Genomic DNA, 16528 nt, shown 5'->3' with positions numbered 1-16528 from the left:
AGACATATATTTATATAGGTTTGGACCACCAGAGAAGCGTAATACCCTACGTCCTATTTGGGGTGTTGTATATTACGCCCTGTGCTTGGGTGTTGTTTGGTATTGAGGATTTAGTCCTCTTTTGTGGTTCTATGAGGTCTTCGCCTACCGATCTAGAGACCCTTGCCCTCCTTTATATACTCTAGGGGGTAGGATTACTAGTCGGTTACAAGGTAGGAGTCTTAGTAGGATTACATGGTATGAGTCCTTGTAGGATTATAGAGAAATCCTAGTAGGAGTCCATCTTCTTCCTTCCTTGTGGGTACTAGGGATCTATCCCCGACAAGCCCCCGAGCGCTTCATAGTTGAATGCAGCAGTCTTCGAGTACTTTTCAGATCCTCCTCTAGTAGTTTAATGTTTCTCAAGTACTTTGTTTGGCTGAATCTTTAAAGTTCCTCAAAGCTGCATGAGGCTATGGTGTGTTCAAACCCTTGATCATCTTGATTTTTTAATCTTCATCTTTGGAATGTGATATGTAGGGCAGCAGAAGTCGCACTCCATATGGAGTAGTCCCTGAGCCTTAGGTTGAGTCAAAGAATCAGGCTGAGGGTCAATAAAATCTTGAATCTTCTTTCTTCGTCTTGAAAAAATCAACTGTTGGATGGAGTTTATCAGCCTCCAAGCCTTGGAATGATTAAATAATCAATCCGAGGGTCTTTAGTCTTCACGCAAGTCATCATCCGAGTTGTATTGCGGCATCCAGCCCCCAAGCTTATGAGCCAGGTGAGTCGTAGAAGCCACATCGAGTAGTTATTGGCGCTTAGCCCCCGAGCTTGGAAACTAGCTGAGCTATTGGAGATATTCCGAGTAGTAATTGGTGTTTGGCCCCCAAACCTGAGAGCTAGCGAAGCCAATATAGGTACGCTGAGCGTCCTAGAGAGTCGTTGCCGAAGCTTAACATGCAAAAAGAGATGCATACATTATGTAGCATATTTGTAGAATATTTAAACTACTAAAATTTATTCAGTGATGAATATAATGTAAATGTTGTGTGTCATGTTCTTGTTTCAACCATATTTTTTCCAAGTAGTTAGCCTATTATGTTTAGTCTCCCAGCCCCTGTTTAGCCATTGCCACTGCGTATGAGATCTTTATCTCTGTACGTGTACTGGCACTATTGCTACGGAGATCTTTGTCTTGCATCCTAGCATTTAGGCATGACAAAAGATCCGAGGCTTTCATGAACTAATGCGTGTTCTTCTCGAGAAGATTAGTGACCGCTAAGAGAAGACATTTAAAATAAGTAGTTGGTATTGCAATAAAAAGATTGCACGATTGTGCGTAAAGTAGTCATTGAGACTTTTCTGCCTTTTTGGTGAGGAGAGCTCGTGTTGCCGCGTATAGGATTTGTGCCTCACTAGGGTGTAGCTACTATGAGCCTCCAACACCCAGTACACCAAACTTCATGGCAGAGCCTCCTAATTCAGTGTACCAAGTCTGTGGCGGAGCTTCCGGAACTCAGTGCACCAAACTCGTGGCGATAGTCTCCATAATTCGGTGTACCAAGCCCATGGCTTTCTTTCAACGTACCCCAAGAATAGTCAGCAAAGTCTATCTCTCGAGGGTCATTTCCATCGAGAGGCATACACAAATAAACCACTTAGCGCATTGCCCATCATGCGAAAAACAAGCCGAAAAAATTATATAAAATAATTAGAAAAGTGACTTAGCTTGATTCATGGACGATTGCCGATGAAGCCGTGGCGGTCGTTGATGAAGTCGCGACAGTTTTTTATGAAGCCAACTAGTCGGAGTCGATTCCAACTAAGTGTTGATCACGTGGAACTCGCCCTCGACTAGTTTGTAGTCGAGATGAGAAGGCTTAGGTAGTCGCTATTGTGTCACCGAACGTTCTGGTGAAGCCAGTACAGCCATGCATGCTGAAGTCCCATGTGCATTTTTTGAGTACATGTAGTGAAGAGGAACAGATCTCCTAGTGGCCTTCCTGGAACGTGTAATGAAATTCCAAAAAGTAGCCTTGCACGGAGAGTACACAAGCTGATAGTTTCCTTGATCCGTGCACAAGCAGTAGATGGAATATTGATTGGCCTTCATTGCTTCAGTATAAGATTCGGCAACTAGAGGCAATTAGCTTAAGATGCATCATTAGTGACTTCGACTTGGAGATGGAAAAATAATTCTGCCAGTATTTTTCCTTCTCATGGGCGTGGAGTAGTAGCGGATCATCAGCCTTGAGTGACGCATGGAGCCATGGAGGATGATCAGCTATAGCAGTGTAACTAGTGGTGTAGCTTTTTGCATGCAGACAAGCCGACAATCGATTGATCTCCCGCAAGATTCTCGTATCCACTTCGAATTGGAACTCGGCGACTTGCTTCTCATCGAGTAGATTTATTTTGAAGATGAGGTCCTTCAAGCTCGCTTGATGATCTCGACGATCACCCCCTACCTGGCACGCCAGATGTCGGTGTTTTATACCTGGCAACCTACCGAGGGGTGTCCCGAGGTAGTAGATTGGTTGGTGGGGGATCGGTAGACCTGAAACTTGATGGTAAAAGTGAGGACACAAGACACAGATTTATATAGATTCGAGCTGCCAGAGAAGCGTAATACCCTACATTCTGTTTGGGTGTTGTATATTGCGCCCTGCACTTGGGTGTTGTTTTGTATTGAGGATTTAGTCATCTGTTGTGGTTCTATGAGGTCTTCGTCTACCAATCTAGTAACCTCTGCCTTCCTTTATATACTCTAGGGGGCAGGATTACTAGTCGGTTACAAGGTAGGAGTTCTAGTGGGATTACATGGTATGAGTTCTAGTAGGATTACAGAGGAATCCTAGTAGGAGTCTATCTTCTTCCTTCCTTGCGGGTACTAAGGATCTATCCCCGACACCTCGGCTCCCCAGAGAGGTGTCCCTCAAGCTCTTTATGCTTCTTTGCTGCTTCACGTCGAGTACGTCGTCTTGGATATCCGGCTCGGTGGATTATTTAGGGTATTTATAGTCCCGAGAGCGTGTGGCAAAAATTGGAAGGCGAGGGGGCGAAGGAAACCCCTAGGCCGATCGGCCTAGGAGGGTGGCGTTCCTTTTGCCCTCTCGCGTCCTGCTTCGTCCCCAAGTCTCCCCAGGTGCTTTGAAGTTTTATTTTCACTTGCATGTAGACCTAGCACGTTGATTGCTTTGGGATGAGATTGATCTTCAATGACTTTCCAAATCTTCGCTTGATCTTCTTTGATTCCTCTTTCATCCCGAAGTGATCCTTGTCATATCTTCACAAACTTGGCTCTCAAGTCATCTTGGAGGATTGGTTGCCAAAGATGGGCGTCGGAAGGCTCAGAAGACCCTAGGTCGATCGGCTTGGGCTCCTCTGGGCCGATCGGCCTAAGCCCTTCCTGGGCCCGTTGGCCTTCGTCCTCATCTGGTTCGATGCTCGTTAAATGCTTTATCCGAAAATACACTTTTAGGTCCAATTCCCTGTAAAAACAGAACATCCTCTAAAATATGTTGCACATGTGAAAATAACTAGTTTATTAGGTGTAATCAATAGTTTAGGTGTTAAATTCATGTCATTATTGAAGATAAACAGGGGTAAAAGTGTGTCAATAACGAGCGTCAACACTACCGGAGCTCGTTTTAGGGGGGCGCCAGAGGGGGCTGCGGGGCGCCGCCGGTGATGGCGGAACCCTAGCCGCGTCGTGCCTCAGTTCTGTCAGGTAGGAGAGGGAAGACCGAGAGGAAAAGAACGAACGAGTACGTTCATAACTAGTGGGAGGTAGGTAATTTCTTAGAAATTACCATTTCACAGCCGGAGGAAGCAGGGGTCGAGCGGCTGTGGGTTTTGTAGTGGGGAGGAATCTGCTTTTGCCCAAAACATTTATGGGTTGGTAGCCTTTTTGGTTGGCTTTTGGTTTTTGAGAAGCAAAAGCAGCTTCCAAAAGCCCAACCAAAGGCATAATAGGGTTTGTTTGTTTGAGCTGCAGCTTTTGAGCTTTTCTAAAAAGTTACTGCTGGCTTTTTTTCTAAAAAGATAACACTAGTTTTTAGAAGATGTGTTTAGCTTTCTGGGTTCAAAAAGCTACGAAAAGCTTGGAAAACTGAGCTTTTCAACTTCCCATATGAACTTAGCTTTTTTAGGCTTTCAGCTTTTCAAAAACTGCACGAGAAGTTTGCTATTTATTTGAGCTTCTGATTTTAATTTTCATGCTGAGAAGAATCTCAAACAAACGATGGCTTACCGACTGAAGTTCATTTTGCTTTCGGTTCTCCCTGAGGCATTCAAGACTCTGGCCCCAAGCCTATGCACCGACACTACCTTTTAGAATGCTAGCCACGTTGTTTAAATATATGAAAGGTCCAGTGAATGCGTTATCTACATCTTGATCAAAGTACTCATCGATTATTGCCATTAATATGGATGCCATCTTTGGCTGCTCTTCAGGATCAAAGTAGCCTCTGTGCACTGAAAACTTTGGCCGCTCAACTCCTGAAGTCCCTTGAGGTGGCAGATATGAGTCCGGGGATCATGTAGGGGTTAATCTCACTACCAGATGGCAGCTTCCTTATTCGTTAAACGAATCTTAAGTTCCAACTTCACAAATGACAAATGTACACCTGTACAGTTAACTGAACACGTATTCAAGATTCAAAAGATCTTCTCGGCTGCCCATTTTTCGCAATTGAACGTCGATCGATGACTGAAGAACGGAGCGGAGAAGGAAGAAGGCCAGTTCAGTTCAGGCTGCTCTGCACTCACTGACGTTGACGTCTGCCCACCGGGAATGCTTCTTCGCCGCCGGCGAGGTGGGGCCCGGATCGGGATGGCGTGTGCTGTTCCGGGAAGGACGGCGTTTGGATATCAGAGGCTAAACTTTAACCATGTCACATCGGATGTTCGGATACTAATTAGGAGGACTAAACATAAGCTAATTACAAAACTAATTGCAGAACCCCTAGGCTAAATCACGAGACGAATCTATTAAGCTTAATTAATCCATCATTAGCGAATTGTTACTGTAGCACCACATTGTGACTAATTAGGTTTAATAGATTCGTCTCGCGATTTAGCTTAGAGGTTGTGTAATTAGATTTGTAATTAGTCTAGGTTTAATACTTCTAATTAGTGTCCAAACATTCAACGTGACGGGTTAGCCCCCTCCTTCCAAACACCCCCTAAATCCAAACTGCATGCCGTTGCTAACCGCGCCTTGCCAGAAGCCGAAGATCTTTTTGCCTTGTTCTGGTCTCTAGCCAGCCGCGAATCCGGCGATTAGAGAGCATGGGAGTGGAAAGGCTGTGCTAGGGTCGGGATGGCCGGCGGCCGGCGGCACAAGCGGCGGAGATGAGCTGACAGGAGGGCGAAGATGACAGGATCAAACCTTGCATAATCCCTACCCGAAATAGGGGCCTGCATGAAAAATATTGGATCACGATTAACAGTCGCGATCCAATCAAGGGAGGTATTTGTATATATTTGGATCGCGATCAATGGTCGTGATCCTAAAAGTATTTGGATGTACACGTACCGCGTTTAATAGTCGCGATCCAATCCAGGAGTTTTTTTGAAAATGTTCCTGGCCGGCGACAGGGATACCGCTAAGGTTGCGCGCTCGCCGCCGCCGACCTGGGACCTCCCGCTGGCCAACTGCGCACGGAAGCAGCTTGGAGTGGAGGATGTAGCCGGGGTCGGCGGCGCCAAGGGCAGCGGCGCTGCGCGGCGGATGAGAGAGATGGCTCGATTCAGGCGGGGGGACTCATTCCGCGGCGAGGAGTCGGGATTCGAGTGCGGCGGAGCTCAATCCGGCGACGCAGGAAGAGCTCGTTTCTGCTTCTTGGCCTCGATTAGGTGGCCTCGCCGGCAAGCTTTGATCTGATCTCGCGCCAGCCACATACAGGGTGCCGATTTCGGTTGTCAATCTTCAATTCCAGGTACTCATCACTGCTCTGAAATCTCCAATCACCTCTGCTTTGCTCAGGGGGTCTAAACTCCAATCTGAAGCAGAGCTCTGCCTTTCCTGGTGTTAGTTTCTCCACCCTTAATTCGTTTCAGCCCATCTATGCATTCACCGCAATGGGATATGCAGTTGAAAAGAATCCACACACTAAATATTTCCACTCTTGTCAAAGAACATCAGTTGCTTTGGATGAGCCATCCATTACTAACTAGCAATAAATCCTACCTGTGAGGGACATATGGGAAATTGGTGGCAATAGCATGAAATCTCAAATGCTAGTTAGCTATTACTTGTTTTCCGGTTAGATACAGATGATGGTTCTGTTAGTTTAGTTAGTCCTAGACTCCTAGTTGTCATGTATGCTCAATGATCCCGTGTTTCCATGCTAAAAAAATTGTTTTGTAAAGGACTGTATGAATGTTAGGATTCTCTTCAGAGCACAAACGCAAATAAGAGTGAAATGCATAGGGAAGAAAGTAGGAAAGGAAATGCTCGTATACATATGGTGTACAATAATAGTTTATGAGAGATCAAGTTGACACGTGCATTGGTCTATTTGTGATGAGTGATTGACTAGATGATTTGAGATTTTACCAGTTGAGTCCATATTTCATACGTGCATGATTATGCTAACGGCTAACCAGATGTGTTGTGTTGTGTACGTTTGTTGTGGTGTTTGTGTAAATCATATGTTGTGTGTTGTGTCTCTTGGTTTCTGATGTGCAGGTGTAGAATGCGACATGGCAGTCGACGGCATGAGGTGAAGGTCAAGCGAAAGGTTCATGCCGATGAACTAGGGCTATGAAGAGTGAACACGAGTAGGCTTGGACCGAGGGACCCAACGAGTCTGGCGGAGTCATGGGCGATCCACATGGTGCACGGAAGAGTAAGAGTACACGGATGGGATGGAGACGGCGTCGGTTGAGTCAAGCAAGATAGAGGCGAGTCGAGTAGGTTGCTCGGGAGTCGGGAGCGAAAGACTTGAAGGCATCGAAGGCTTGGCGGAGGCCGGACACGTGTCGACATCGGTGAGTCACGTCGTGCGAGAGGGTTTGACCGGTTTGACTTCAAAACCGGGGATGAGTCACGCCTACGGGGTGTGTAAGAGGGTTTGACCAGTTTGATCTCAAAACCGGGGGACGAGTTCGGTGAGGCTGGACGGCGTAGAGTCGGGGGATGCGTGGCACCGTCGTGAAGCATGCGTTGAGGCGAAGCGAAGTCGTAAAGGTGCCAGGTCTGTCCGATGTACGAGAAAAAATGTTGGATGATTTTATCCCTAGGGATATTTGATTTGTGTGCTTCATATAAGGGCATTTCGGTCATTTTCGGATGCCTATATACATGTGGAGAGGGCTGTTGGGCAGCCACATCTTTTTGGTGGTGGGCTCCTCATTTGTTTGTGAGAGTTTTTGGTGTGAGAGAGGGAGAGAGAGGAGTTGATCTTTAATTTAATCTTTTTGTCATCTAGTTTTGATCGTGCTTAGGAGTGGCTTGTAACCGAATATGGTGGAGTAATCCAAAGATCAATTTCATGATATTTTGTTCCATACTCTTTGAATCTGAAATTTATCTTTTTCGCGTTTTTTGAGCATTTTCGTGGAAATTTTTGTTCTTCGTGTTTGAGGCCAAATACTGCAAGGTTTGTTGGGGGAAATTATTACTAGGACCTTTGTGAGTAACTTTGATGTGATCCCCCTCGAATTTGTCACGAATTTAGCTTGAATTTGAAGTTTTCCTTGTAACCATGTCCTTGTAGGGCGTTCGGTTTTCTCCTAAATTGAATTCTTGAGCTTTTCGAGATATTTTTCCTTGGACCTACTAGCCCTTGAGGAGGTGCTTCTATGGTTCAAGTTTTGTTTCGATCCGTGGTGTATCGAGGGAGTATTTTTGGTTTGGAGTTCGAGTTGTTCCTGTGTTCTTCGTTCTTGCTGGCTTCTGTTCTTCCGCAGGGACGCGCAGAAGGCGACTCCGACCGGGTACCTCTCGCGCACGCGCGCGCGTGGACGCGGACCAGCAGCTGCAGGCCGCAGCGGCAGCAGCTGGCGGCAGGCCGGTCCACGCCGACGCAGCAGCCGGACCAGGCCGTAGCCGGAGGCAGCCCAGGCTCGATTGCTTCCAGGCCTGCATCGACGTTCGGCCCAGCATCAGGCGACGACCCACCACGCGGAGGCGCTGCTCCGGTCCAGGCAAAAGCAGGCCAGAGAGCTCGTTGTCTCACAGCACCTGCCGGCCCAGCGGAGAGGCAGCAGCAGCATCTCCCAGGGACAGCAACAGCTCACCAACGGCGAGTGCAGGTACTGGCCCATCTGTTTGTCGCAGGTCGTGCAGGAACAGCATTTCTTCAGAGCTTCAGGTAGTTTGATTCAGTCAAGCAGCAGTTCGCTTTTGATTTGTGAAAATGTTGCATGCTACAGGGATAAACGATTAGGCAATCATTACAAGTTCTTTAGTTCATTTAAGCTCTGAATGGTTGGCCGGCTGTAGTTTTTGATGATCCTGTAGCAAATCAAGTTTTGTTTAGTCAATCAGCTTGTGCTTTGAGTTCCAGTAGTAGAGCAGTTTAGCAGTAACAGTAGAGTAACTCTGCTTGCTACTTTTATCTGTTCTTTGCCGGTATGCATGCTTGTAGTAGTGCAGCTTTATATCTCGATTTGATCCAGTAGCTTCTTGTATCCTGTGAGTTAATCGCTGCAATCATTAGTTAATTTCTGTCACCTTGTTTAGCTTCTTGTTCAGTAATTTGTTACTTGCTAATCATGTCTAGTGTTTAATTAATTATCTTTGCATGCTTAGTGAGTGAGGCTTTAATAGTCCTTGGCTTATTCCCTTGTGCAAGCTTTTCGGTGCCTCGTTTTGCTTTGCTTCCGATACGCTTTGAGCGTTTCTAATTGTTCCTAAAGTGAGCTTGTCACGAGTTGACTTGTGTCATCTTGGCGATTAGGAGCGAGATGTGTTTGGGTGGCAATTGGGATATAGGTCTTGTTCTCGGAGAGAATTTTAAAGGCTCTCATTCACCCCCCCCTGGTTGCCTGTCCCGGTCCTTCAGTTTACAGTACCTAATTTCTTAGAGAAAGAGCATGAATGCAGAGATACGTGTGATTCTCGTCGCAAGTAAGCTAACTCAAAATCTTCCTCTTCTGACTCTGCTTATGCCTGGTAACCTCACACTCATGATCAAGGATCTCACAGCTATATACGTGGTTATGGTATGGCGGCAACTGAGATTTCGAAACTAGGAAGTCAAATTTTCCATGCGGTGGAACACAGCCAGAAAGAATTTCTAGCATAGTTATTTTGGGAGTCTCTTAATTGTCAAGCACTAACTGGTTATGGTTATGAACTACACAATATTGACTACTTCAGTTTCCATCGGAAGAGATATATGATCATTGTCCATCCCAAAATCACATAGGATTTTTCTAGATAAAGGTTCATTTTGCTGCCTGTTCTCCCTCATGCATTCAAGAATCCTGCGCCAATTCTGCATGCCTACACTAGATTTCAGAAGGTTTGCCATGTTGTTTAGATCCTCACTGCTATGGATGTTAGCTTTGATTGCTCTTCAGGATCTGTACTTTGAGAAGCAGAGCGCAACCTTCTCCTCCTCAATATTCCCAACTAGCTCAATGACAACTAGAATTTTTTCCTCATTCAAGTAACTAGATTGGTCTTTGATTCTACTTCCATCTCTTAATTTGCACTGCTTTTCTTCTCTGAAATCATTGTCACTTAGGAAGATGATATGAGAAAAGTGATTACGCACCCTTTCATCACAGCAAATATGCTCAACAAATGTTGTCTTTCCAACTTTTCCTGGACCCACAATTGGTAGCACCCCAAAACTGTTCTTCATGCAGTGTGAAGGTGATTACACGTTCCATTTCCAATTGGTGCCCAAACATGCATTTTTCCATAAAAAGATATGTGCTGTATGGCTGACGAAACATAGGAGGGTAGTTCCTCAGGAAAATTACGAACTCAGTCATATCAGTAATGTAATGGTGGCCTCTAGATTTTCAAGCATCTCTTCCAACTTTTCTTCGCCATATTTGCTTGCAGCAGAGAAACAAACTCGTTTAGCTGGACTGAATTTAGACAGGGATAAGAAGCGGCTCACACCATGATCACTTTTGTCTTCTTCTTCAGGAAGTATCTGTATGAAGGTGTCGAGCATGCAGTAGCCTCCGTACATCACTGTTCTCAAGATACTGAGTTGCTGAACCATTGCTTGGTTTGTGATGCACCTCCCCTCTGCCTCCTCAACAGTAAGACGAAACGGCAGCAGCATCCGTTGTAGTATCCGTATGCTGTCCTCCTTGTATGGTGCTTTGCTTCAAGTATCTACCGATCAAGAAAGAGAAGGATCTAATGGCAAGTTCATCAACGATTGCAGAAATAACGGTCTTCATTCTGGAAATTCTACTATCACAAGATGATGCAATATTGTGTAGAACCCCTCTCCTTTTCTGGTCGTTTTAATTTTTCTTTGACTAATCTAGTTTCCCAAACATCTGTATAGCCCAAATCTGTTCTCAGATTCCGGTGTTATTTTTAGAGCAACGTGGGAGAAAGTCACTCAGAACAATTGGGTCCAAAGGAGACCCAAATGTCAAAAATCGTGTGCGTGGACTACTGGAGTGGATTGACCCTTTTTGCATGATTTGAACAAGTAACCTCTCAGATGGAAAATGTACTGTTCTTGATTCATTAGTCGTTATTTGTATGATTTGTTCTGGTTCAAAAATATAACACAGCAACAAAACATAGTAGTCAAAGTTGCATTTTAGAGATCATGTTGATGTCCAGAAAGTCACTTATTTGATATTTCTGGAGAGAGTAATTAATTGAACATTAGAAAGCCAGCAAACACTTTGTATATATGGTCCACACCTAACCTTTAACTCACAGTCTGCACAGTTGTTACCTGGTAACGAAATTGATGTTTCAGTTAACTCAGGTCTATTGTTTTACTAACCTTCTTTGTGCACCATTGATTAGTTGCTATTTGGCTTGTACGGCTTAGTTTTGAAAGATAATGGCCCTGCCTGCTTACAATGCTGGAAGGAAAAGATACAGTAGTAGGAACACGCATGGCAACTTTCGACTTTTTGAGCACTTGTCAGTCAAAAATGATATGGTGGTTGTGGTAAGTTCCTCCTGAAGTAGTTGACTGCTGTGGCATCTCCATATTGCAGACGGCTCCTTACAGGAAGGTACTACGACGGAGAAACGATGAGTAAGATGTAAGGCATATATAATTTGTTTGATAAAGTCTCTCTTAAATTTGTTCAAGACTAGAAACAGGGAGAATAAGGAATTCATGGAGATAGAGAACCACATGTTTCAGGGAAGCTTTGCAGTAGTTGGTGATGGCTCTGGCCTCTGGGTCAAGATCTGTACCTTTCTCAGCTAGTAGTGCTATTGCTTGACAATGATGTATAGGAAATCTGAATCAGGGCTACGGAAAAAAGGAGTCCCAAGGGTCAGAGATGAACATCTCGTGCATGGACTGTTGTACTTTTTTAGAAAAAGGAAGAGTCTCCGGCCTCTGTGACTTGGACTGTTATATTGGACTGACCTTTTGCAAGTCTTGAACTAGTAATCTCTCTCGTTCGCTCTCGCTTGCGTTTAATAACTCCTTGATCTCCTTGGAGTCTTAAGTCAGAGACATCTCATGTTGTTGCTCAAAGCTCCCTTTCATTCTCTCCACCACCTGCTAGGTTATCCCTAATGGAGAGTTTTCTTTCTGCTGTCCTGGGTGAGCTGGCCTCTAGATCCATAAATTTCATCATCAGCAAAATCTCCAAGCCGAAGGTGCTGGAGGTGGAGGACAGACTGGAAAGGACTCTCCTCAGGGCTCAGGTAATCGTCGATGAGGCAACAGGGCGCAGCATCACGAACCAAGCTATGCTCCAGCAGCTGGACATGCTGAGAGATGCCATATACAGAGGCTGTTACATGCTCGACACCTTCAGATACCAATCTCATGGTGTGGAGGACGACAAAGATCAGGTTTTGAGTCATTCTTTGTCTCTCTCCAAAGTAAATTCTCTGATAGCAATCCGTTCTTCCAATAGGAAGACACCGGTTACAGAACAATTGCAAGTGGCCCTTAACAATTTGAACTCTATTATCCTTGATGTGAAAGAGTTGGTTGTGTTCTTGGCGAGCTACCCTCGCCTGTACTGCCAGCCTTATAGCATGCATCTCCAACTGAGCAACTGCATGTTTGGTCTCCAGATGGAATTGGAACTTGTCATCAACTTCTTGTTAAACACACAGCCTCACGGTTCCGAAGAATTGGAGGTTCTGCCAATCGTTGGTCCTTGCAAAGTTGGCAAGAGCACCCTTGTTGCTCATGTTTGCAAGAATGAAAGGGTTCGTGATCATTTCTCAGAAATCTTGTTCTTGCACAGCCATGATTTTACAGATGATAACCTCTCTTTATTCAGAGGATGTGCAATGAGACATCAAAATCACATATCGAATAAGAATAAAGACAGGGGTTGCCTAGTTGTTATCGACTTAGTTGGTGATCTTAATGAAGATGTGTGGAATGTGTTATATTCTTCTTGTAAACAGCGCATGCCAAGAACCAGTAAAATCATAATCACAAGCCGATCTGCCAAGATCACGAAGGTTGGAACAACACAGGCTCTAAATCTAAAGTACCTATCCCATGAAGCGTTCTGGTATTTTTTAAAGATAGTTATATTTGGGAGTATGGATCCAGAGATGCACCCAAGGTTTGTGCAAGTGGCCATAGAGATATCCAATATATTGGACAGAGAACTCATTGCTGCGAGCGTGGTCGGTCGTTTGCTGAGGGACAATTTTGACATTCACTTTTGGTGCAAGGTTCTAGCCTTCTTGAGAAGGATTATCTACACACATATATCTAAATTTGGTGTTCGTCCAATTGATTTTATAAGCCAGAATAAACATGTCCATCTTGGGAGAATGGCTGCACCTTTTCAAGATCTTGTATTGTATTGTGAGCATCAAAGCTCTTCACAAGAGGATGTTCCAAAGATAAGATTAGCAGATGTGATGTATGGAAGTGTTACGGCTCTTGGGAAATTGGAGTTCCTAGTATGGATTTCTCCAATTCCTCCCTACTATAGCTATGTTGTTACTTGTGAGGTCCGAGAGCCAAAACGTAGAGCTGCCAAGAGGAAACGTTCTATAGAAAATGGAACGACTCTTTGTTAATTTGATTTATTGTTAGGAACAAGGAATGTCTTTGTATGTTTTGTTGGGGTGTCACAAGCTACAGCATAATAATTAATGATGTCACAGGTTGCAAAATTGTGGAACCATACACCTACTATCTTAATTTGTCATGTGCTGTAAAGTGTTTACTAGCTATTAACATTTAACAGAATAATGCATGATGCTGAGGCATATATTCTTCATGATTTACAATGAATCGCTTGTCATTGTTTTACTCCAGAATACAATCAGCCCCAGAATCTGGGCGTCAGGGCTTGCATTTTGTTTCCTTTATTTTCTGAGCGGAGACTCATGATCATGACAGGTGATTCATTAGTGCAGCTGCCGCAGCATGCTTGTGTTGGCTTGGCAGTTTTGCCACAGCCGAAGGAATTGCAGTAGTAAAAAAGTTTCCAATGTAGTTTTTTTTTGGTAAAGGCCTATATGAATTTACGATTCTCTTCAGAGCGCAAACACAAATAAGAGTGAAATGCATAGGGAAGAAAGTAGAAAAGGAGTGCTGTACAATATTAATTTACAGTACCTACTTTCTTAGAGAAAGAACATGAATGCAGTGATATGGGTGTTTCTCATCGTAAGCAAGCTAACTCAAAATTTGCTCTTCTGACCCTGCTTATTCCGGTAACCTCACAATTAAGATCAAGAATCTCACAGCTACATGCAATGTTATGGTATGGAGGCAACTGAGATTTCCAAACTTGAAGTCAAATTTTCCATGCGCTGGAACACTCCCAGAAAGGATTTCTAGCATAGTTATTCTGGAAGGCTGACAATATTGCAAGGTGGTTGGTACCTGTGTTCAGTCCCCCCTCTTTTAGGTGGCGTATGGTCTTCATTTTGCTTTGATTAAGCCTCTACCACATAACCTAGCACTATAGTAATTGGGGTAAAGGGGTAAGGGAAGAGACGAAAGTGAGAGCCAGAGAAAAGAAGAACAAGAGGAAAGACGATGATTTTTTTTTTCTTGGCAAACAATACACCTCTGCTACTTCCGGTTTCAACCCAGGTAACAAAGTTTACATTGTTTCGGTAAAACGATATAAATGAGTAAAATAGATAACTGCCGTCCGATTAGTAATGAACCACATCCAGCCTGCCATACGCTTCGACGAAAGGACTCTTAACTGAATAAGACGACTCTTCTAACTGAATCGAGCTTCAGGTTCAGACTTCAGATATTCAGAACCTAACAGACACTTCCTCGATTTCTGGAACTTTCATAGGCTAGGAGTATATCTTTAGCTATTTCCACATGTGTCACAACTCACAAGTGATGACATTGACAGTCTGTCTGATTGAATATTGAAAGCTATAACATAGCAATGCTTCGTTTGGGAAAAAAAATATCAACAGAATAATTCCCAGATTGCAGTATCAGAATCTGGGCGTTCAGACTTCCAACTTCGTTATGTTTTTGGCTTCAATTTCATTGGTTGACACTTGACAAATTGAACCATTACTCCTATGCATCTGTGGATCAAATTGTCAGCTTCTTGCGGCAAGCAGAGCCTCATGGTGTAGTGTGACATAAGGGGGTTGTCCTTGTCCATCCTTCTAGTCATCAATCAAAGAAGAGCTGCAAAGAGCAGAGAGCATGAGTAAGTTGGACAGGATGGTTTCACATAATTGCAGCTATATCTTTCAAGTTCATGTAATAGTAAAACAGTTTGATTCTTGCCACATGCCATGTATAGTGCTTGCACAAAAGCATTGCAACTGCATGCACTTCTTTCTTTTTAACCTGAAACAGGAATTCGTTCGCTTCTTGAAGGTATGCAAGTATGGTGCCGTATGCAGTAGGCGTCTAGATTGCATAGTCAACAGGGAAGACGAAACAACACGTTGGTGCCACAGACTCACAGTTTCTTAATTTTGTCATATCTGGCTTATCTAGGACTAGGAGGATATCTGATAAGGTGTTACAAGTTACTGCATTGCCATGATAGGATGCCACAAGCTACAACTTTGTGAAACTGTATTGCTACATTGTCATGTGCAGAGTTTTTCATTTCCTGTATTTTTTTGCAGAATAATGCATCATGTTGAGTATATATTTTCATGAGATAGAATGAATTGCTTGGCGTTGGTTTTATGCCAAATAGAAAAGCCTCATGATCTGGGCGTTCAGGTCCACGACTCTGCGTTCTCTCTGAATATGTTCCCATTTGAACCTCTTCAGTTAGTTTCTGTTGATGTGGCTCATGGTTGGTTGGCAGATTCAGATGGAGCAAGTTATCAGCTTCTTGTTGTGAGGCAAGAAGAGCCTACCAATCACTACAGTACAGAAATATTGGGAAAGAAAGATCGAGTTATTAGGTGAACTGAATGGTTTCACTTTTGTTTGATCGCAGCTGTACTAGTGCTCCAGTTTGATGCAACGCGTTACCCAAACCAGGGTTGCTTTCTGCAAAACCTCCGGACGGGGGACATGGCACCCGGCGGCGAGGTCTCGGTTGCTGGCTGCCGGTGACCTCCGCTAGCCCCGCCCGCCGTCCGTAGGCTGCTTCTCCACAAGGGTCCAAGCGCCTCGGCCGCCGCCGTGGGCTGCCGCGGCCCGGGCGAAGGGACCGAATCGCGAGCGTCAGGCGGGCCACGGCGCGGTCGCCCGGCGCCGCGCGTCGCCGCTCGGCGAAAACCTGCCGCGCATTCGGCATTCCACCTCCAGGCATTCTTCCGAACTCCAATCTGACTTGCGCGTGATGTAAATCTCACCAAATTGGGATATGAAGTTGAACAGAATCTCAGTGCATTTCAGTCTTCAGATGCCATAAACCAATGTGCCGGTGACTGTTTTTTTTTTCCTCCTTATTTGATACTGTCAAAGAACATCTGCCGCTCAGGACAAATCCTACCTGCTAGTTCCAGGGTACTCAGGAAACTGGAGTCCACAGCAAGTCAGCAAGAAGGGACTGCGATGGAGAAGAGGGGGAGCTTGTGCTTTCTTGTTATGTGAAAACTGAAAAGCTTGTGCTGGCGACAGTTTAATTTCCCCCCCCCCCCCCCCCCCCCCCTTCAACCAACATCTTCCGCTCAGGACAAATCCTGCCTTCAAGTGCCAGGATACACGGGAAATTGGAGGCCATACCCTGGAAATTTCAAATGTCATAATTGCAGGCTGGAGTGATCCCTCACATGAAGGGACTGTGATGGAGAAGAGAAGAGCTTGTGGAAACTGAATGGCTAGTTGATCTTGATCATGACCAGGAACAGGTAAGGAACTAAATTAATGCAAGTGTATATGATGACAAAAGGCTGGGCAATTGTGGCCGTTCTCTGGTAGCATTTGCAGGGAGAACAAATATCAATCAGAACTTGAAGGCAAAGGCGAAAGGAGCTGAACCCCAA

General features: G+C 44.7%; 1 protein-coding gene across 1 annotated transcript; it reads left to right on the top strand.

Annotated features, from left to right (window-relative positions):
- Window positions 1-11324: 11324 nt before the first annotated feature.
- Window positions 11325-13375, top strand: LOC117843268 (putative disease resistance protein RGA3). Its single transcript, XM_034723838.2, has 2 exons — window positions 11325-11962; window positions 12191-13375. Exons 1-2 carry the CDS (start codon window positions 11681-11683, stop codon window positions 13160-13162), a joined length of 1254 nt encoding a protein of 417 aa, XP_034579729.1. The 5' UTR covers window positions 11325-11680; the 3' UTR covers window positions 13163-13375.
- Window positions 13376-16528: the final 3153 nt, after the last annotated feature.

This window comes from Setaria viridis, chromosome 2, assembly GCF_005286985.2.
Source record: "Setaria viridis chromosome 2, Setaria_viridis_v4.0, whole genome shotgun sequence".
NCBI classification, from domain to species: Eukaryota; Viridiplantae; Streptophyta; class Magnoliopsida; order Poales; family Poaceae; genus Setaria; species Setaria viridis.
Note: the sequence above shows the minus strand (reverse complement) of the source record. Positions and strands in the feature narration are given on the sequence as shown.

Coding starts and splice junctions, on each gene's coding strand:
- LOC117843268 (XM_034723838.2), top strand. CDS start 11,681: ATGGAGAGTTTTCTTTCTGCTGTCCTGGGTGAGCTGGCCTCTAGATCC. Junction 11,963..12,190: donor TGGAGGACGACAAAGATCAG/GTTTTGAGTCAT, acceptor TTTGGTCTCCAG/ATGGAATTGGAACTTGTCAT.